This window comes from Perognathus longimembris, chromosome 1 (genome assembly GCF_023159225.1).
Source record: "Perognathus longimembris pacificus isolate PPM17 chromosome 1, ASM2315922v1, whole genome shotgun sequence".
Classification (NCBI taxonomy): Eukaryota; Metazoa; Chordata; class Mammalia; order Rodentia; family Heteromyidae; genus Perognathus; species Perognathus longimembris.
The window spans coordinates 37,876,510-37,899,361 of NC_063161.1; the positions used below are offsets into that span (position 1 = coordinate 37,876,510).

At 35.2% G+C, this 22,852-nt stretch overlaps 1 protein-coding gene across 2 annotated transcripts in view; it reads right to left on the minus strand.

Moving 5' to 3' along the window:
* The window catches only part of Cand1 (cullin associated and neddylation dissociated 1), a 37,602-nt gene that overhangs the window by 13,166 nt on the left and 1,584 nt on the right, over positions 1-22,852 (minus strand). The window contains exons 2-8 of one of the 2 annotated variants that reach the window (XM_048360089.1): positions 13,716-13,859; positions 10,137-10,291; positions 8,484-8,607; positions 7,020-7,276; positions 6,838-6,943; positions 5,461-5,606; positions 807-1,099 (exon numbers count right to left, since the gene is read on the minus strand). In XM_048360089.1, coding sequence (XP_048216046.1) covers positions 807-1,099; positions 5,461-5,606; positions 6,838-6,943; positions 7,020-7,276; positions 8,484-8,607; positions 10,137-10,291; positions 13,716-13,859 — 1,225 coding nt within the window. Of the gene's footprint in view, positions 1-806; positions 1,100-5,460; positions 5,607-6,837; positions 6,976-7,019; positions 7,277-8,483; positions 8,608-10,136; positions 10,292-13,715; positions 13,860-21,248; positions 21,263-22,852 lie in introns of those variants that run through there. The other variant, XM_048360096.1, reaches the window with a different exon arrangement.

The following is a 22,852-nucleotide window of genomic DNA, read 5'->3' on the forward strand; positions in this document are numbered from 1 at the left end:
GAATTAACCCTTATTACAAAGCAGAAAAGCAAGGTTTAATGAATGATTAAAAATATATGATTTAGATACTTGTTTAAGGACACTCAACTAAATAGGTTTAGAAATGAAGACGGGTCTATGACCCTACAGTGACACTTGTATTTTAAGACTCCTCCATTACTATCAAAGATAAAGGTTTACCAAACCTTAACATAATCAAGAAGGCTTAAAGAAGAAAAAAGAAATCAAAAGAGAAAAGAAGTGGAGTTGTGGTTCAGGTGGTAGAGTGCTAGCCTTTATTAAAAAACAAACAAACAAACTCAGGAACAGCCCCCGGGCCCCAGGACTGGCACACACACATACACACACAAAAACTTAAAAATTAGAATAAACAACTGGCAAATAAATAGCATGGATTAACGGCTATGTACATGTACATGTACATTCCAGAATGCTGTGCTAGTACAAAGTCCTATTTCTCTTCTTGGTACCAGGTTGAACTCAGGACCTTCCAAGAACTCTACCACATAAGACACACCACCAGTCTTTTCGTCTTAATTATTTTTCACACAGGCTTTCAGGTTTCCTGATTAGCTGGACCAAGACCCTACCTATTCCTATCATATAGCTGAGATTACAGGCATAAAACACCACACTTGGCTTGTTCTTTGAGACAGAATTATTACTTTTTGCTTTGAATCTTGATCTCCTGTCTTGGTGACTTCCTGAAGCAGCTTGGATTACAGATGTGAGCTTTTAAAACTTAGATTTTTCACTTCAAAGTAACTTTTTAAGTACCACATTTACTATATTATTTTTAAACTGACCTGACTCTGAAGCATGGTTAAAGGTGTTTCTCCCTGTTCCATTGCATCAGGGTCACACAGCCAACTTTGTACAGGACGAGTTTGCTTCAAAAGAGAAAGGTAGGCATGAAACACATCTGCCTTTACATTCTCTTCACGCTCTTTAAACCTGGATATCAGTGCCGGAGACACGGTCTTGTAGAATTCAGGAAGCATTTCATGCCTTGTGCTAACTACGGCATCCAGGCACTTAGCAGCTGCACGTCTCACTTTCCAACTCATGTCATCATCATCACTGTATTCATCATCACTCCCTAGTGGAAAATTTTAATGTGAACAGGCTATTAATGACATGGTAAATTGGTATTCTTAACCAAGACAGTTATTCCAACTTTTCATTAATACACAGTGCAGTAGGCATATCTAGAAAGAACTAAAATTTAAAACATATACAGAACTTGCTACTTATATAAATTTGCACAAACATTAACTTTAAAAAATTGCAGGGGCTGGGGATATAGCCTAGTGGCAAGAGTGCCTGCCTCGGATACACGAGGCCCTAGGTTCGATTCCCCAGCACCACATATACAGAAAACGGCCAGAAGCGGCGCTGTGGCTCAAGTGGCAGAGTGCTAGCCTTGAGCGGGAAGAAGCCAGGGACAGTGCTCAGGCCCTGAGTCCAAGGCCCAGGACTGGCCAAAAAAAAAAAAAAAAAAAAAAAAAAATTGTGATTGTACTTTTAACATTAAACATGCTTTCTTATTGTTTAATAATCTGCTGCTTACTCATAGCTCTTGAAAATAATTAACATAAATCTTTAGAATATAAATACGAAAATAAGTTTTTTTAACTTTTGAGATAAAACCAAATCAAACAATGGAGTTATGAAATGAAGTATAAAATGAATTTGTAGCTACACATTACATGACTGAAGAATAGTTACAGATCCCCTTCTAATTTTGTGAGAAAAGAATTTTCTGAGAAAGAATTCTAACAGCCTCACAACTAAATTTATTGATGTTCTGTACTACTAGGGCAAATAATGCCTATTTCTCAACCTTTCACAATTTTGTCTAAAGAAACTATACCATAATTACAGCAAGAAAATGTTGCCCACTTAACAACTATTATGTTTTCTAAATACCCAATGATAAACTTCAAACATCTCAAGATTATTATACCATACACACACTTGGTAGGATATATTGTCTGTATCTAAAATTATTTCTACTTAATATCTAGTTGAATCAGTTAGGATTTAAAAAGTTAGGAGGGTACCAAACCAACTCATGTAGTACTCCAACAGCCCTAAATTTGTCTCTAATGGAAGTATTGTTTATTCTATACTTAGATAAGACTGTACCATAAAATGATTCCCCAGTGTTTGTGGATGAGTTACTGGCTACAATAGCCAGCTAAACTTTAGAAAAAATAGATTAATTTCATTCACCTTAGGAATAGCAGGAAAATTCAACTCAATACTGGTAAAACTCAAGGCATTTAATAAATTCACCAAGACCTATTTAAATAAAAGTTAAAGACACTAACAAAATAGACTACATTAAAAAGAAAGCATTTTCCTCCACATCAACACAAGCTGCATCAAAATTAAGTTTTACTTAAAACTGTTTTTAGAAAAATTAACAAGTGTCCTAATACTGCTTATTTAATGAGTCACAATGACAATATGGCATTTGTTACACTTAATCCATGTTAGTTATAAAGTGTCTAAAGGACTTGGGTTTGTTATTTAGCATGCTGAACACTTCCAATGAGCCTTCATTGGAAGGGTATTTATAATACAAGCTCAGGTTTCTCTTTCTTCATTAATGCATTTATGAGGTGCCTTCTGTAAGCCAAACATAGTTCTGGGCACTAAAAAGCAGTGAAGAAATTATTTTCATCTTCATGAAGATTGTATTCTTGAAATGGAAGATAAATTACTTGTAATACGATTAAGTATGATAGAGTTAAAATGCTGAAAAAGGAAATAAGGGTGTAAAAAGTGAGAAAAGGCTCTGGGATGGTAGGCATGTGAAAGAGTTATGAAGTATAACCTCAAGATTTTTTTCTTGCCTGAGAATATAGAATAATGAATATGTGCCATTCTAAGATGGAAAATACTAAAGGGTGGGGAAAAAAGAGCAGGAAACTTAATTTGAATATCCAACCAGTAATATAAATTAAGTAGTCACATATAAACCTGGACTAACATGAAGTATAAGAAAAGATAAGATATGAGCTACTACTGAACACAGAGATACTCTAAGCTTGGTGGTGAAAGAGATGAATAACTAGCATGCAATATCAAGAAGTTTAACATCTGGAAAAAGCCTAGATGCCCCTAAAAAGAGCGAATCAAGAAAATGTGGAATGAAACTGTAAGCCCCCGGTGTAGATAACCTTTACAATAAAAAATTTTTTAGGGCTGGGAATATGGCCTATTGGCAAGAGTGCTTGCCTCCTACACATGAAGCTCTTGGTTCGATTCCCTAGCACCACATATATGGAAAACGGCCAGAAGGGGCGCTGTGGCTCAGGTGGCAGAGTGCTAGCCTGGAGCGGGAAGAAGCCAGGGAAGGTGCTCAGGCCCTGAGTCCAAGGCCCAGGACTGGCCAAAAAAAAAAATTTTTTTTTTTAAGTGTGGGAAGTGCCACACACACACGCGCACACTCACGGGATTTTACTCATCTATTAGGAAGAATATTACACCGTTTGCAAAGAAATGGGTGGACCTGGAAAATTTATGCTAAGTGAAATACATCAAGCCCAAAGATACTAAGGATTTATCTTTTGTCTCATATGTGGAAGCTACAACTAATGTATAAACATACACATGAACACATATGGGGCTGCATGCAAGTACACACAAATATATTAATTGAAGTACAGTATTATACCAGGAAGTTGGCACTTGACAAAATGGGAGTGGGGCAGGAGGATTGTCACATAGAAAGGGTATATACAAGTGCAGATAGGAAGGTGGGGAATATAGTCTTAATATTCAACCCACAGTCTATGAAATAAAAGGACATTAAGGGATAGGATTGGGTTGGAAGAAAAATGATGAAAGGGTGACAAGTGATCAAGACGCATTTTACTTAGAAAATGATTTGTTGAATGGTAACTCTGTACAACTAACTATAATTAAATATATAATTTTTAGACAAGATTGGGCGTGTTCAGGGTGGTATGGCCATAGACTTTTTTGTTGTTGTTGTTTCATTTTTGTTGTTTTTTTTTTTCCAAAATGTGGCTTCTTCATTTCCTCGCTGCATAATCTGTGAAAATTTTTGTTTGCTGGAAAAGTTTTGTTTTCTAACTAACCACGTGGTTCTAAAATATGGGCAAAATAATATCATTTTGCCACTGGAATTCCAGAAAACTTACATGGCCAATTAAAGAACAATTCTAAGCGCGCCCCAAAGCTTGTGCACAACTGTCTATGTCTGTCTGTCTATCTGTTAATAACACTTGTAAAAAATATATATATAATTTTTAAAAATCCTTTAAGGTTGCCCAGATTATGAGAATAGGCAGAGGCAAACATCTGTAATCTTGTGTACTACTGAAGGACTTAGGTTCAAGACAAAAGGGAAGAAAGCAATCGAAAAGCATTTTTTAAGGAGTATTCCTGTAGAGGAGACAAAAATGGGCAGTACTTGCTAAGTGTATATAAGGTTAGAGGCTTTTAGTAGGCTCTTTTTTTTAAAATTAAATTTTATTGATCAGGTGATGTGCAGAGAGGGTATAGTTACATAATAAGGCAGTGAGTACATTTCCTGCCATACTTGTTACAGTCTCCTTCATTTTTCTTTCCCTTCCCCAGTTCAGATAAGCATATATACAATATCCAGTGTACCAGAATCATATACAGTGACCACAGAGAGTACGTCAAAGGAAATTCACCTAGTACATTAAACATTGAAAACAGTAAAATCCTCCTGTTTCCATCTCTTGGAGTTCATTTTGCTTAGCCTCATCTTATATAATCATATGTATGTAGCTGTTGAGACCTTTTTATGTTTATTTAGTAATTGTTTGGTTTTAGAGAGATGATGTAAAGTCTCTGACCAAAATATGAAGAAATACCATTTGAAAAGAAGTTTGTTGCTTTACAGACATGATCTCTACTGTCTCCCCTCCCCCGCCAACAACCACATATCAGGGAGACCATGCGCCTTTGTCCTCTGTGCCTCTAGGCTTGTCTTGCTCAATATTATTCGTTCAAGATCTGACCATTTCCCTGTGAATGCCATTATTTTATCATTTCCTTTTTTGCCATTAAGATTACCTTTATTTTAAGTACACATTAAGCAAGAGATTGATTATCTAAAATCAAATGTAACACTTTTGAAAGAGACATTCTAATAGGGTCATATTCTAGTAGGGTCTTTTTTAAAGGTAGGTAAAATTATAGTTTTTAGAATCATAATATTTAGTAGTTTTCATGAACATAACTGAACAAGGAAGACAAATATTCTCTCAATACCAAACTGCTCTGAATAAGTTTATCTTCAGATTCAATTAACTTACTTACATTCTACAAAAACATTCTGTAGAAAATCTGAATGCTAAGGAACAATGGAGCAATTGCATTTAAGAACCATTTTTGTGTACAACTCTGGTTTCTATTATGAAATTTAACAGATTCCTTCGATTCCATTTGAAATACCTTGATCATCATCATCAACACCATCAGCATCCATAGCATTTTCATCTTCATCCTCATCATCATAATTATAATTTGGATCGTAGGTAAGGTATTTAAGACAAATGTTTATTATGGTAGAAACATGAGGATACACTTCCTTAGGACATCTGAAGACAAAGACAAAGGTGCTTAAGTAACTACGTTCTCCTTGAGTAACCATCTGCCAAAATTTTCATTACCAACAATAACATGTTTATCAGATCAATCTTTTTCTCACTGATTATATGTTCAAACAATTTGTTAATCAACTTTTAAATGGGCTTCTCCCCTACACACACTTTTAACACTTAATGACGGGACATCATAGAGAAATTGATAATATGCTCTATCTTCTCAAGTTGAAGACCAGACCCAGAAGAATAAGCACTTCAGCAACTAGCTTTATAAGCAAAGCTGTCAGTGTACAATCATTCAACTTGTTCCTCTAGCTATTCTGCTCTCTGCTGAGGACAGAACATATAAATGCCTACAAGACCAACAAATAAATGAGTAATGTTTCATAGAAGGACAGAAACAAACCCAGAATTTCCAATTTAAAAATTTGATATTATCATAAAGCCACTTCTCAAACACAGAAGCAGTAAAGGATAACAGCAAACAAAAATCATTAGACATGCAGTGGGCCAGTGACTCACACCTGTAATTCTAAGCTACTCAGGAGGCTGAGATCTGAGGATCGCAGTTTAAAGCCAGGCACGCAGGAAAAGTCTGTGAGACTTTTCTTACAGCCAGAAGTTGAACTGTGGTCCAAGTGGTAGAACACTAGCCTTGAGCACAAAAGCTCAGAGACAACAACCAGGCCCAGGGTTCAAGCCCCAAACTGACACATGTAATATACTATCCAACCATACAAAGGCAAAGATATCTGTTAGCCAGTATAGCTTTTTAATACATAAGTGCTCTCACTATTTTAAGATGTTTACAAAATACTAATCGAAGTTTCCAAATTGATAATCATTGTCCTAGCAAAATACATGTAAAAGATCTAAAAGAAAAAAATTTGACACAAAATTCAATGTCTATTTCTCATCTCCTGCTGCTCTCTGAAGACAGATCAATGTATTATACTGACTTCTCTTCCCCTCTAAAGATGCAAAAATAAACCAAAGATAATGATAACTGCTTTTCTCACATTCCTTAATAAAGTGCCAACAAGGAAAATTCTCAAACATAATAGCTTCAAGGAGTATAATAGCCATTTGTTATTAAAAAAAAATAATTAAAATACAACTGAAATTCCATAAGCTCTTTCTCCCTACACATCTAATCTAGATCTTAATTACTATTCTATTGTTAAGAGAAAATTTTTTTAAGAAAATGAAGATCTTAAAAACTTACCTTCTCACAAATGATTCAAAGGCTTGAATGCAGTACTCTCTTAATTCATCGTCATCTACATTACAAAATTTTACCACCAAAGGAATTATCTTCTCAAGGTATTCACCTACAGAAAGCATACAACTTCTTAAAAACACACTAATTTTTAAGTGACAACTTGAAAATATTTTAAAATTTCTTACCTATTCTATGACCAGCTTGTCTACTAATAGCAGCAATACATTGTATGTAAGTTCTTGTTGTTGACATGGAATCATTTTTCGACAACTCTGACAACAGATGTTCAATAAGATCTACAAAGACTATATTTCCACAGCTCATAACCAGATGGCCAAGAGCAATAATGGTTCTTTTCCTCACTGCAAGTCTAGGACTTGTCAACTGGGGGAGTAGACAGGTCAGAATTGAAGGATGAAAATTAACAAGAAGTCCTCCTTGCCTAAAAAAAGACAGAAAAATATCAATTCTCCCTCTCCCTATAAATGTAACTAAAAACCTATTAAAACTGTATGCAGATTTGAGATTTAGTTCCTCAAGTTACTTCTAGAATCTAGATTATATCTCCTATAAAATCCACTGGCTAGGTAAAGCACCAAACTAAACCAAACAATGATCTTATCACTCTCCTTCCAAGATCTTTTAATGATATCTTCTACTGATCTACATATTGTAACATTCTTAAAGGTCAGTGAATCAATAGTATATTCAAACATCTACAACATGGCAACAGTGTTAGTGATTAGGTCACACACAGGACTAGTCTAAGACTGTATTATCACTGCTTATCAAATTAAGTGTACATTCCCCACATACCTTAATAAGGCCCTAATCTGCATAAGAATGACTTCTTACTATTGTACTATTCATTCTATAATCTGGAACTCTAGAATACAGTGTTTCCCCCTCCATCATTTTTACAGATATATTCTGCTACTCATTCAAATACCACTATTTCCATAGAGAACTTCCTTGAACATGCTCCGTTAATTCTTTAGTCTCTTTCTGCCTTCTAGTTACTGTTTTTATCTCCGACAGTAAAGTAAGAGCTTTTTTGCATGAGATGCTGAGAGCTCATCACAATAATTCAAACATAACAATTATAAAGTATAAGCTTTCCGTATGTGATTACAGCACATCTATATTACTCTGTATATCACTATAATTAATATACATTCTTTCACATGTAGGCACTTGAATTAACCACAGAATCAGAAGCAATAAAGAAAAGAAATAACAAGAAACTAAAACTGATAGGTCTTTTAAGGTAAGGAGCTGTTCAGGTTTGTCTTTCTAGGTAGAAAAACAACATAGTTTTAAGTCAAGTTCATCTCTTCACCCCCAACATGCAGTATTATAACAGTAAAACAAAACATAAACTGTGTTAAAATTTTAAATTTGTGAACAAAAATTTGTGAATATAACCTAAATTTCAAAACTAAAAAGCTAGCTTTCAGAATTCACTTTTCCTACACATTTCCTATAATAGTACATAAGTATAATTAGCTTATGAATCTCCTTGCCTTCAATCACACATATTTAAAAAACAATTTAGACATGAATAATTTTCAATCATGCTTTACCAGATTTACCAAAAGTCATCTTTAATAAATATGATGTCTATATTATAAGTAATGCAAAGAATTTACCTGCTCAACATATCAGCCATGATATCCAAGGCTTCTAGCTGAACAGAGACATCTTCCTGCTTTGCTATTGCACTGGTAAGACGTCCAGTAATCTTTTTACATACATTAGCAGCTAATGCAGAGCCTATATGAATAGTAAGCCAAAATAATCTCAAAGCAAGAATGTGAGAGTTTACCTTATATTCCATAGTAGTTACTAAATAGTCAATAATTCTAAACTATACATGAATTTCAAACCAAGTTGCTTTTCAACAAAATAATTTGACACAAGCAAGAATTACAAGTTATAACTGCAGAAAAGGAAAAAGTTAACAGAATAAACAAGATTCCATAGACTTTACTGGGTTAACTACTGAATGCTGGTTCGGAGGCCAGTAGTAATAATACTGCATTTACTGCTAAATTTGAAGCGCAGCTCTGAGAGTTTTCTCTAATTAATTCCTCTTTTCTAGTAACCTGACCTTTTAAAGATCAATGAATTAAATAACATAATTGAGCTCTAATGCTTAACAGTTTCTTTAAAAAGAAAGATTAACAGAAAGCTTTAACCTCTCATAAGACTCTGTAACAAAAAGATTATACAATTTCATTATAAAGCAGAAATGTTGAGGACCCAAATATCAGAGGCATAGGAAGAGATAAAAAGGAACTAGTAACTGCAAAAGAATCTGAATGGTCAAAAAATTTCTTGTTAAAACCAGGAATCATCTAAATGTAAACATGTTCCAATGAGGGAGGATATGAATAAAGTATCAATATGGCTAATATAACTAAATAATATACCTCAGTTGGTAGAATATGATAGAAATAACTACTTAATATACTAAGTAAAGGCAAAGTTAACACTAGTATGATCTGACAGAAAAAGATTATCAGGATTTTCCCCCCAGTGCTAGAAGGATTGAATCTAGGAGGGAGGTGCCCTACCAGTGAGCTCTTATCTCCAGCTCAAGATGAAAAGATTTCAATCTTCACCAAGCCAAGAGTCAAAATACAGAGTGAATAACCTAATGTCTGTAAATTTCAGTTCTTCCACTTAAAAACCAAGGAGAATACTAAAATCTTTCATATGGTTGATATTTAGACTAAGTGAAACATAGAACATTTAGCATAGTAACTAGCATTATGAATTAATAAGCATTTATTAAGTCAATGAAAATAATACACCTGGAGAACATTATAACCAAGCTAAATCCTCCCATAGAGTAAGACTATGATAACTTCACACCATTTGTAGAAGAAACAGTTAACTTTCAAACTGCTAATTTTAATAGCTTAGTAGGCAAATAGCTTTTAATAGCTTAGTAGGCAAATGCCAGTTACTTAGATGTTTTTGTCGGAGACCAAAAGCTAATTAATGAATTAATTATAATTTAAATTACCTAGCTAAAAAAGGTTCATCTTTAATTAAAACTACTTGAAAACTGAGACAGTTGAAAAAGTCAATAAAAATATTTACTTAAGACTAAATTTATCTTTAAGAAAGAAGAAGTAATTTCCCTTTGATTTTTTATTTTTTTTGGGGGGGAATCTCTTTTCCCTTAAAGATCTCATAAAGATCTCTTAGGAGTCATTCCCCTCTATATTCAGGAGGAAAGGGCAAGACCAGAAAAAAATACCTGCACTTAAAAAGAAAATAATGCTCTTGCTTACCACTGGAAGCTGGAGGAAGTTCTCCAATTACTGTTTTAAGGCCAATACTTGAAATATCTCGAAGCTGTTCTTTATCAGAAAGCATATTAGTGCAGAGAGTATCTACAATCGTCTCTACTTGGTATTCTTTCACTTTACTCACTAAAGGGCCAAGACTGTAACATAAAGAAAAGTTCTTTTAAAATCTAGACACAGACACACACACACTTGAAAAATAGATTCAAAATATTAACTTGACTTTAACAACTGTCAACTTAAACGAGTGCACACCATACCTATCATCACAAACCTTATACAAATAAAGATGTAATAAAAAAAAGGAAAGAAAAGAGAAAATTCTGATTGCTAAAACTCCTTGTAGTTACAGGTTTCCAACTTTTCCCCCCTTGGTTTTCATCTTATGAAACTGAAGATGATTTAGAACAATTATTTGAACAAAAGAAAACACTGGATCTAGAAAAAAAAAAAGTCAAGAAGGCCCACCAAGAACTGCATATTCAGTGAAATCACCCTTTACATTTCAAGATAAATTAGAAAATTCCAGATAAAAACTAAGAGGATTGAATCACCACTAATATTGTTGTACAAAAATTGTCAAAGGAATTAAGGTAAGGGAAAATTAAGCCAGATGGTAACTTGAATTAGAAGGGAAAAAAAAAGATCACCAGAAATGGTAGATGTGAAAATACATAAAAGGCTACATTTACAGAACTCTATTTCCCCCTTCAAACCACAAAGAATGCTCTAGCATAGAAACTCAATCACATATACTTAACATATATTAAGAAATAGCCATAACAACACAAACAAGTATAGGAAGGTAAATGGAACCACATTACAAAAGGGTTTACATAACTTACATCAGATGGTATATTAACTTGAAATAGATTGTGATAAATTTAAAGGGCAATTCATAATCCCTAGCCTCTGAAAAAATTTGTCTAAAAATTCAACAAAAGAATCAAAGTACTACAAAATAGTCATTTTCAACATCTTTTGTCTAGGACCTACATTTAACACTCTAATTAGGATATTACATTAATTACTACATTAAAATAAAAATCCAATTAATTACATGTTAGCAATAATATATTAAAGAAAACAGACTAGCAACTGTTTCATATTTTTACAAATTTCTTTCATGTATAAAATTAAAAGAAAATTGGATTTCCATATCTGTGTTGTTTTGTGTATAAAGCCCCTGGAATTATACTCTTGAGAAAATGAGACTAAAAGAAGAAAGTAAGGCTTTAGTACTATTGGCATGATAGCTATAACCCTTTCAAGGTCAGGAAACTTCAGGAACTGCTGCAGAGGATGAGAACAAAAGCATATGAGACAGAAAAAAAATTAAATGATATACCCAAATCCAACCATAAATAGTTATAATAAATGCCAACTCACTATTGTTCATTAAAGGGTCAAATATCACAAAGATCTAACAATTATAAATATATGGACGTAGGGCTCCTTTAATTCCTCTTTTCAACAAGGCCTTAATTTTTAGTGTTTTTTTTTCTGCTAATTATACTAAGTAGCCTAAATGAGTGGGTTTTTCCCCCAATAAATAATCAATCTGGAAACTTAACAGCGTTTTAACAACTAAATTATTTTCTCCTATTAACAGGACAAATAACTTTAAGGAAGCACATTAAACTGAATAACTCATATTCTTAATACACTTGATGAGTATTATTTAATATATTGCTGTATTTTGTTACGACCATTAAATACTTCTTGTCTACTGTTTCCCAGTTTGTTATCTTTAATTAGTATTACCATAATTTGTTCAAATAATAGTATGAAAGGTTTTCAGACTTGCTGTTATGGAACAGTACTAGAAGTAGCTGCCCTAGAATTATCTGTTTGTCAAAGTTTCAAAACAGTGAGGGCTGGGAATGTGGCCTAGTGGCAAGAGTGCTTGCCTCGAATATATGAAGCCCTGGGTTCGATTCCTCAGCACCACGTATTTGGAAAAAGCCAGAAGTGGCACTGTGGCAAGTGGTAGAGTGCTATCCTTGAGCAAAAAGAAGCCAGGGACAGTGCTCAGGCCCTGAGTTCAAGCTCCAGGACTGGCAAAAAACAAAACTAACAGTGAAAGAGTTTTCAACCTTTTTTGGGGGATGATGAGTTCTTTTGACAATTTTTCCAATTTTTTTTAATATGGCTCCTTAGTATCTACTGGAATTTCCATGCTTAAGATTATTTAGATATTACTATGATTGTCTTATTAATTTATTCTTTTTTTTTTGTATTTTCATTCCTTTAGTTTTTAGAAGTGAATTACACACACACACACACAGAATCTTGGAGACAGGATCTTGCTATGTAGTCCAGGCTGGCCTCCAACTTTCATTTCTACTTCTCACTGTCTGGAATCTCAGTCATACTCAGTTCTCACATGTTTTAAACAAAGTTTAATTCTCATTAAGTACTTAAAAATTGTAAAATAAAAACATTAAAGTAAAATTATTCACCATTTGCATAATTTTAAACTATTTTCTTCAGTTTAACATTTTCCCAAGTGAGCTATTTCGGCTGGCCCTAACAAATTATTTTATGAAGACCAACCATTCATTTATATTTTTCCAACAGCTTCCTACTTCGATATACACATAGACCAAAATCTGCCTTGTAGGCTTCTCACTATACCTGGGATGAGGAGTTTGACGCAAGGCATGTGCCACCGTGCCCACTTTCTTCTGCTTAGATGGGAGTCTTGAGAATTTTTCTACCCTGGAACTTCAATGCTCTTAAACTCAACCTCCCAACAAGACATGAGCGACTACTGCCCTGTAAGACCCACTTCATTTTAAACTTGCAAATGTAGTTTCTAGTTAAAGAAATTTGTACTGTAGGTCTAAAAAGTTCTACATCAACTAATGAATTGTCACCTTTACCCTGTTTTTAAAAGTATATAAGAAAGAGCTGAGCCTAAAATGAATTTGAACTTCTTACAAGAATCCAATAAAGGAGTAATAATGGGACAATGGCTTATTTAAATCAATATCAAATATGACATATAATTCCAACGATAAAACTAAAGGTTTTTACTAGGTGAATTAAGGATTTCTATAAATGATACTCACAAATTAATATAGACTTCCTTAATATAGGTTTAGCATAGAAAAAGTAATTTGTTTAGTATATAATTTATTGCAAATTCTGCACCTAAAAACAAGAAACATTAATTGCCTATTCACAATTAACAAGATTCCTATACCCCCCCCAAAAAAATTTAAGTTCATCCTCACTGGACCATAAATGTCTAAGGCAAGAAGTCCTTTCAAACCCTACCAAAGAATCAGGTTATGATTAGACAAGTGAGAGAACCAGTTTCCGAAGCTTTCTCACTATATACAGTATAAAGAAATATATTTAAAAGAAATATTATGAAAGGATACATTAATTTACACTCTGTAAAAGAACATATGTACCATATGTTCTAAATATTCTAAAAAAGATTCTACATACTCTAAGTATTCTAAGAAAGAAAAGAAAAATCATAGAAATCATAGTCCAAGACCTAAGACAAGTTAATTATCATTACTTAAAGGAAAGCAGCAAAACGTAACTTACCATTTGACAGCTAAATTCTGTACCTCACCATTTTTATCTTCCAACAACTTCAAAATCATTTTCACTACTTTTCTTTCACTATCATCATCCAACTTTATGGAATCTTTCTGAAGTTCTGTCATTAAGTCATTTGTAGCCATAAACCTGTGAAAAATTAAGTCTGTCAATTAAAAATATTCAAACATTAAACAAAAATCTCATCTTCACCTCCTCTATCACTGGGTACCAGGCGTTTTTCAAAAGAGTTAAGTGATTCTAGAAAATTGTTCCATTTAACATCGGTAGTAATAAACTATATAGTGACAGTTGGCAAAAAACTTAGCAGTCATCAGTAATTTTTTTAAAAATAGTAAGTTAAAAAAACTTAGCAAATCATTAGTAATTTTAGGGCTAGTTCCAATAATTAGGATGACAATGTAACACCCTAAGTTGTCAAAGTTGTCAAAGGAGAACATGAAGTTCAATTCTTACCAAGTTCTATAAAACTGCTAGCAAGGTGGACATGCATTTTTAAGCTAACAAAGTTCTAGTTGAAAGCTCTTCTCCACTATAAAATGACAGAACAAAATTAAAACTAATTTTCATTAATATTGCAAAGCTGAAAACTGCACAACACATATGTGCAGGCATTTCTGGATACACAGAGCACTAAAAACAGTTCACTCCCATTTTACTTAAAATACATTAATCATGGTAGTTGAAATTCCTAAGACTTCTCTAATGCCACTTATCTGCTTCGAGAAACATGGTGGCCAGGAAATCACTGTCCCAAAAATAAATGTACTTTTTACCTGACTTAAGTAACCTCTGTACATCCTTTACAATTAACAATTAAAAATTTTAATAAAGAAGAAAATCCCAAATAATAAGCTGCACATGGTTCTAAATGGGTTCTACTGGTACTGAGATTCACTCCTGTATTCACAACTATTGTGCTAGAAAGCGTACACTGAAACTCAAAGACAGACATAGCTTATGAACCTTTAACCTTTGAGAACAATGAGATATAAAAAGATTATAAAGCAAATATTTCAAAAGTCTAAGCTGAAGTAAGCACCAGCAAAATTACCAATAGTATTTTTAATTACCAGGAAAACTGGATGGAGGACTTATAGTACTAAGAATCACTTCTCAATGGGGATCCTGAAACCAGCATAATCTGGAAATACTTTCTTCCATTAAACTGATACAACAAAAAATTGCACAAGGCTGGGAATGTGGCTTAGTGGTAGAGTGCTTGCCTAGCATGCATGAAGCCCTGGGTTCAATTCCTCAGTACCACATAAACAGAAAAAGTCAGAAGTAGAGTTGTGGCTCAAGTGGTAGAGTGCTAGCCTTGAGCAAAAAGAAACTCAAAGGCAGCCTAGGCCGAGTTCAGCCCCAGGACTGGCAAAGAAAAAAAAAAAAAAAGCACATTAATTCTCCTCACATGAAACCTGTTTGACCAGTTTGAAAGTCGTCCATAGCAGATTCATAAATGACTCTTCTACAGCCATTATTATTTTAAATATGGTAGTATAGGCTGAGATGATAGCCAAACAATTTTTGTGCAAGAGTTTTTTGGAGTATTTTTACAGTGCTGTAGATTAAACCCAAGGCTTTGTGCATGCTAGGCAGGAGCTTTACAAGCTACACCTCAGCCCCTAGGATATCAGCTGAAATGATACATACAGACTGACCCTTCCTTTTCATCTAGTGGGACAGGTATCACAAAACCAAACAGACAAACTTCACAATTTTTTTAAAATACCCAAAAGCATATGGAAATGTTCAAATCAAAGAACTGCCTGTGGGGCTGAGAATATGGCCTAGTGGTAGAGTGCTTGCCTCCTATACATGAAGCCCTGGGTTCAATTCCTTAGCACCACATATATAGAAAAGCCCAGAAGTGGCACGGTGGCTCAAGCGGTAGAGTGCTACCTTTGAGCAAAAAGAAGCCAGGGACAGTGCACAGGTCCTGAGTTCAACCCTCAGGACTGGCAAAAAACAAAACAAAACAAAACAAAAACCTGCCTGTTAGATTAGGTCTAAAAGGATGAATAGTGGTTTCACAGGGAAAGCTACTTTGGGATTTGAATTTTGTTTTACTTTTTATAGTAGGAGCTATGTAGGGGAGCAGCAGAGCTTCTTAGTTTAAAGGATTAGGAGCAGGTTCAATGTGACTGAAGTACAGAAATCTAAAAGGGGAAGAAATGTTAACAGGAATGAAAATGCAGGCTGAGGTCAAGCTGAAAGTGGCCCTAATGACTTCACTCATTGTGTGTTATAGGGAATCTACTGCTACTATAATACAAAGGCAAGTCAATGCAGACAATTCCTGCTGCTGCGGATCTTATATCATCCTCTAAAATAGTTACATTAATTTTAAATCGTATTTATAAATAAACACATGAATAATTCTACACCACAATGAATACTACAAAGGGAAGAAATGTCATCAAAACAGAATAGTATAACAAAGCAGTAATTAAAATTAGACTGGATTAGGGGGTTTTGTGTCAGGAAAGACTGAGATCTGAAGTGTCAGAATTATTCAGTAGGGAAGAAACTGGTGCCAGATAAGCAAGGGACAAGAATGAAAGAGATCTGTAGAGCTTATCAGAATTTTAGTCTATATTCTAAAAGCAATGAGAAGCTACTGAAAGGCATACAGAATAAAGATGGGAAACAAGTGGAATGATCAGATTTGCTTTTTAAAAATATTACTTCGACTCTTAGAGTTAGGAAAAACAGTTCTGCATTTAGCCAGAATGAAGGCCAGTTTAAAACCCATTTCATCGGCTTAACAGAAAAATTATGGTAGCCTAAATTAAGATTATCAATGGAAATTGGGAGAGGGAGGGAGTCAATGCTCATTACTCAAAGATTATGTATTTCCAAATTAGCCTTTTTAAAATTTTTATTTATTTTTTGCCAGTCCTGGGGACTGAACTCAGGGCCTGAGCACTGTCCCTGGCTTCTTTTTGCTCAAGGCTAGCACTCTGCCCACTTGAGTCACAGCACCACTTCTGGCGTGCGTGCGTGCGTGCGTGCGTGCGTGCTGAGGAATCGAACCTAGGGCTTCATGTACACAAGGCAAACAATCTTGACACTAGGCCATATTCCCAGCCCCCCAAATTAGGCTTTTTGTTAAACTTTACTTTGTAAGCCTAAATTAATACTCCTCTTTCCATAGTCATTTGTTGACAATAAACAAAAAGTTTAAGTCACTCAACACATGTTTTCAATTGCAGAACTCTGCCTCCCTAGTCCCCTAGTCTCAGCTCTTAGCAGAGATTTTGTGTATTACTGAAACACAGCTCAACATTTCTAAGCACAAGAAGGTTGCAATGTGCCTTCTGAAAAAAAAATGTTAATCTTCATTCAGGCAGGTGTTATACTGCTATTAACCCCATGTCAAGCAAATTAAATAAGGTATCTTTTAGCAAAAGCACACATACAAAATTATGAACTGATCAACTGGTAAAAATACCCAGGGGTTCAGAGTAAACAAACTTCAGAAGTAGGGATGGGGGACTTCTGGCCTTGGAGGCTTTTATATAAAGCATGCAAATTCACTTAGTACTGACACTACAAACACATATTCTTCTCATATGCTAACCATAGCTGTACCTATAATAATTTTCTCCCCCCCCCCAGAATGTTATAAATACCCAAATAGCCTCTGGCAGAGAAAAAGTTCCCATATTTGTCCTAGAAGTATAGCTGAGTATTTAATTCAGTGTTCTTGACATCTTTATATAGCAGATAATTACTACAAATAAGGAGGGCATACTGGGAATAGCAAGGAATGAGCTAAAAAGTTGGGAAAATCATATAACATGGGTGTTAAAGACAACCAAATTACCTTTGAATAGATATACTCTACTTTTATACAAGAAAATCTAGTAACAGTGAAGATAAGAACATTAAGAATATAGCTCAAATGTGCCTGGCCTTTGAAGAAAAGGAAACTTAGAAAGAAAACAAAGGAAAAAATAGTAGTTAAACTGCTCTCTAGAAACGGATCTGAAGCTCGGGAGGATCTTGGTTTGAGATTTTCCAAGAAAAAGCTTAGGCTGATAGAGTTATGAGACCTGCCCTAGGCAAAAATGTGAGACCCAACAGGGTTGTGGTAGAATGTCTCCCTAAGGAAACCACAGGCCTAAGTTCAAACTTTAGTACTACCAAAAGAAAAAAAGAGAAAGAAAAAGGCAAAGTAGTCATAATTTCACTTTATTTCTTGTGATGCTATTTTAAATGCTCACAGTATTTTCAAGTATGCAATAGAACTCCAAAGCCTAAACTGTCATTGGTATTTTGAACAGTTTCAAAAAGCAAATGCTTCCAAATATTCAATTCCCAAGCAAATAACTTGGTAATATAAACCCTATTCACACCAGGAAATGCTTGCATTCTACAATAAGTCACTTTAAGGTTGTATCTATCTAATATCACTGAAAGACTTGCTAAAGTTTCTTGAAGAGACATCCTAACACTCTTAATTCTTTTAACCTTCTGAAACTGAAATCAATTCTACTACAATTGAGAAGGCAGGTAGCCAAGGAAAGAAAGGATTCATTTCAGTAAAACAAGGTCCCTGTCAGTAATGACCTCCCTGAACAGTGCCAGTTCCTCTCCTACCCCACTAACCCAACCAAGTTTTTTGTAGAGTGTTCTTTCATACTTATTTTCTCCACCAAGAGTTCATTTTCAAAGACTTCACTCAGCTCTCTTCAGTCATGAATCTCCAGACACCTTAATTCATCTCTTCTGCCACTTACTACCAGATACCTATATATTGTTCTGGGGTTACTATCTCTTTACTATATATACATCTTAATCATTCAACAAGTAGATTTACAGAAAGTAAGCACTAGATCTTTATAAAATTTTTCAAAGCCTCCCCTCATGGAATTAGTAAAATTATCTTCAGATGCTTTTTCCTCTTTTCTTTACTCCATAAGCCCAATTTTAAAGCCAAGTGAAATGTGAAGCAGAATCAGAAGTTCTCAAGTCAAGAATCTGGAAAAGTAGCATAGCAAGGCAATTAAGAATTCACAGGGGCTGGGGATATAGCCTAGTGGCAAGAGTGCCTGCCTCGGATACACGAGGCCCTAGGTTCGATTCCCCAGCACCACATATACAGAAAACGGCCAGAAGCGGCGCTGTGGCTCAAGTGGCAGAGTGCTAGCCTTGAGCGGGAAGAAGCCAGGGACAGTGCTCAGGCCCTGAGTCCAAGGCCCAGGACTGGCCAAAAAAAAAAAAAAAAAAAAGAATTCACAGATAAAGGAGTCCTAAAAATCCCAGATCTAACCCTTAACTAGTCTTGGGCAAATAACTTAGACAAATTTCAGTTTGTCCAACTAAAAGAGACTCTTACACTCCACTTTTACCCATTGTAAGGATAAAGTGTAGTTAAAAGTATTTCTTTAGTCCTTAATTTTTTGCGATACTTTAATTCATTTGGTGGTAAAGTATTTGAAAATAGAAGTTAACTCAACTCACTCAATATTCAACATTAATATTTAATATCAATATTATAGAGTTCATCCACATTAAGGCTTTTCACTGTTATCTACAAAACCAACTGCCTAACAGCTATCACCTTTACTCCTTCAACATGCACCCCACACTAAAGATCTTTTGACTTAAAAGTAACTAATCTATACTAGTATACAGGTTTCCTAGGAAAAAAATCAGAGTACACACGGAAGTGTTTCTTTTAGAAAAGATTTGATGAGAACTGTTATACAGTAACCTCCCAAAGAATGACCCACTAGTTGGGCGGCAGTGGCTGACATGTATAATGCCTAACTACTTGGGACGCTGAGACTTGGAGAGTCATAGTTCAATACCAGGCCAGGTCATATCCAACCAACAAAAAGCAAGAATAGAGGCATAGCTCAAGTGGTTGAGTCCCGTCTGAGCAAGTAAGCCAAACTAGCATACAGCCCTAGGTTTGAGCATATGTACTGGGAAAGAAGGAGAAAAAGAGATGTACTTCATTTATCTTCTTAAGGATTATTTTAATGAGCATTAATTAGTTTAAAATAAATTTTCCCAAAATTAAGGCTAGTAGGCATCGGGTACTGTCCCCAACTTCAGGTATACACGATTATCCTCTTCTTTAGAATTCTGAGTATTATGTTTTCTTTCCAGTTCTTCTCCATTTTTCCTAAATCTTAGTATCCTACTTTCAAAAAACACAGACTACAACACTAAGGAAAAAGGACTGAGTAACCATTTCAAATTGGGCTTATGATTCACCACCACATGTAGACTTTAAAAAACTAAAAACTTTAAAAACATAAAGACTGGGCTGGGAATATGGCCTTGTGGCAAGAGTGCTTGCCTCGTATACATGAATCCCTAGGTTCAATTCCTCAGCACCACATATATAGAAAAGGCCAGAAGTGGCAGTGTGGCTCAAGTTGGCATAGCACTAGCCTGGGGCAAAAAGAAGCCAGGGACAGTGCTTAGGCCCTGAGTTCAAGCCCCAGGGCTGGCAAAAATAAAAATAAAAAAGTAAAGACTTTTATAAAACCTAGGTTTCAAAATTATCAAGCCTACATTATCTACAGACCTGACATTTTTGGTCCAAATACAACTTTTTGCAGCTACTTATATACATACCTTTCACAAGAGAAAATGTAATCTCAAATTAAATAACTTGCCTAAGATCTCAGTTTACAACAAAGAATCACAGTTGACTTGTGACTACATCAGATTTTCTCTGGATTCTACCATGAGAATAAGTTTCTTCAGTTTGGCAGCACTGCTTTCTTCTCTTAGTACAAGGCAATGCTTTACACATGAGACATTCCATAATGTTAATTAACCTCTCCTGTAATCCTCTGGTCAAAATTTAAGATATTACTATTATATCAACATTCGTTCTTACACCAAAATAGCTAAATTTATCATGAAAACAAGGCATATTTACAAATACAACTGTGATACTTAACAATATGTAGAAAATGAACTGGATATCTTATAGGTGGGGATGGCATGAAAAGACTGGGAGAGAATAATATTAGGAGATACATCGTTCAAAAAGAATTATACTCATTACCTGATTCACGTAACTGTAACCCTCTGTTATCAACACTACAAAAACAATGTTAAAAAATGCTTACACTGAAAATACGCAGGAAAAAACCTATTTATGAATCTTTAAATGTCTGAAATATTCAGCGATTCAGTTCTAAAGACATGCATGCTAACTGGCTAGTTAAGACATTCTGCAAATTCTTTAAAATGGAGTTAATAAAAATGTCTATCATTGCTGCAGAGCACTGGGTGGCTCTCACCTGGAGCCTGGGTTCAGCCTGTAATCTTAGCTACTCAGGAGGATGAGATCTCATGATCTCAGGCAGCCAGGGCTGGCAGGTGAGAGGGAAAAAAGGGGTTGGGGATGGATGTCCAACAGACTCTTATCTCCAATTAATCATCAAAAAGCTACAAGTTGAGCTGTCATGAGAACTGGAGCAAAAAAGAAAAGGGACAGTGTCTAAGCCAGATTCAAGCCACCATACCCACACCAAAACAAACAACAACAAAAACCCACAAATAAAAACCTGTGGGGTGGGGGGCCTCTAGTGGCTCACACTTGTAATCCTAGGATCCTAGCTACTCAGGAGCCTGAGACCTGACAATCTCATGGAAGGCAGCCAGAACAGGAAATCCAAGAGACTCATCTCCAATTAATTTAAAAAAAAAAAAAAAAAGGCCAGAAGGGCAAAAAAAATCTCAGGGACAGTGCCCAGGCACCAGTTCAAACCCTAGGATTAGCAACAACAACAACAACAACAAAAAACCCACAATACCTATGTAACATTTACCAACTATGAGAACTGCATCAACCGTATACTAACACTTGAAGCCAATGTTTTGGTTTATTCCAAACCATAGATAATCCTTACCAAGTTAGCAATGACTATAAAGAACACATAACTATTTCTTTCACATACTTATTCAAAAATAAAATAAAGCAGGGTGCCAGTGGCACACTCCTGTAATACTACCTATTAAGGAAGCTGAGATCTGAGGATAGCAGTTACAAGCCAGCAGAGCAGGAAAGTCCACAAGATTCTTATCTCCAATTAACAATCAAAAAAGCCACAAGTGGTGGTGTGGCTCAAGTGGTAGAGAGCTAGCCTAGAGCAAAGTAAGTTCAGGGGCAGCCTTTGGGCATGCATTCAGGCTCCAGGACCAGCACAAAAATAAATGAATAAAGTAAAAACCTATGCATGTATACATTGCTTTGCAGGAAATTTAAGAAAATTTCAGTCAGCCATCACAATACAGTACACCTTGACATTTCTTTTAGTTTTTCTAAACACCCATCAGTGTGTCTATCTACTTGAGTAAAATTGTATTATCATAAAATGCTGTTAGGTTTTTAAAGTAGGTAGCCGGTAAAGGAGAAGGCCACGCGGTATTCAGGCAGGAGAGAAAAGTTTATTCTGCCGACCTGCTCCCAAGTTCAAGGAGCACAAGGAGGGCTAGAGAGGAGTCACACCTCCCCCCCACCCCATGCCTTATGTAGGGCAGGGATGGGGAGGTGTGACCAAGGTGTGACCTCAGGGAAGGGGGAGGCAACTGCCTCCAGGTAAGCAGGTTACCCAGGTAACTGGGTGGAGATTTAACCATGTGGTAGCGTCTGCACGTAGCCCTCCGGGAGAGGACCTTACAAGTACTACTTTTCAACTAAAACTAAATATCATCAGGATGAAATTTAGTACTTTTTCAGGATGAGCTCAACTGACACCTTATGTTACTGAAAGTTTTATGTATACTTCATTCAAATATGTATTTAAATTTCAAGACTAGATTTGGGAGTAAGTAAAACCTTAAAGAAAAGCAAACAGCACAAAACTTTCATTCCTCAGTAATTTTGATTGACCTGAGAACTACAAAATCTGAAATTCTAAAAGGCCAAAAACATGTCACTTTAAAAAAAGCACTAAAATATTTATTGTTGGCAACTTTGTTTTTAGAAGCAAATATATACCTAGTTAGCAACATTTCATTGGTTTTGAAGCCACAGAACCAATACTAGATATCACTGGCATACACAAGCACATCAACTTATTTGAAAAATTCCTTCAGATAGACTCTAAAAACTTATTAAATGTTTTAGCCATACTTCTAAT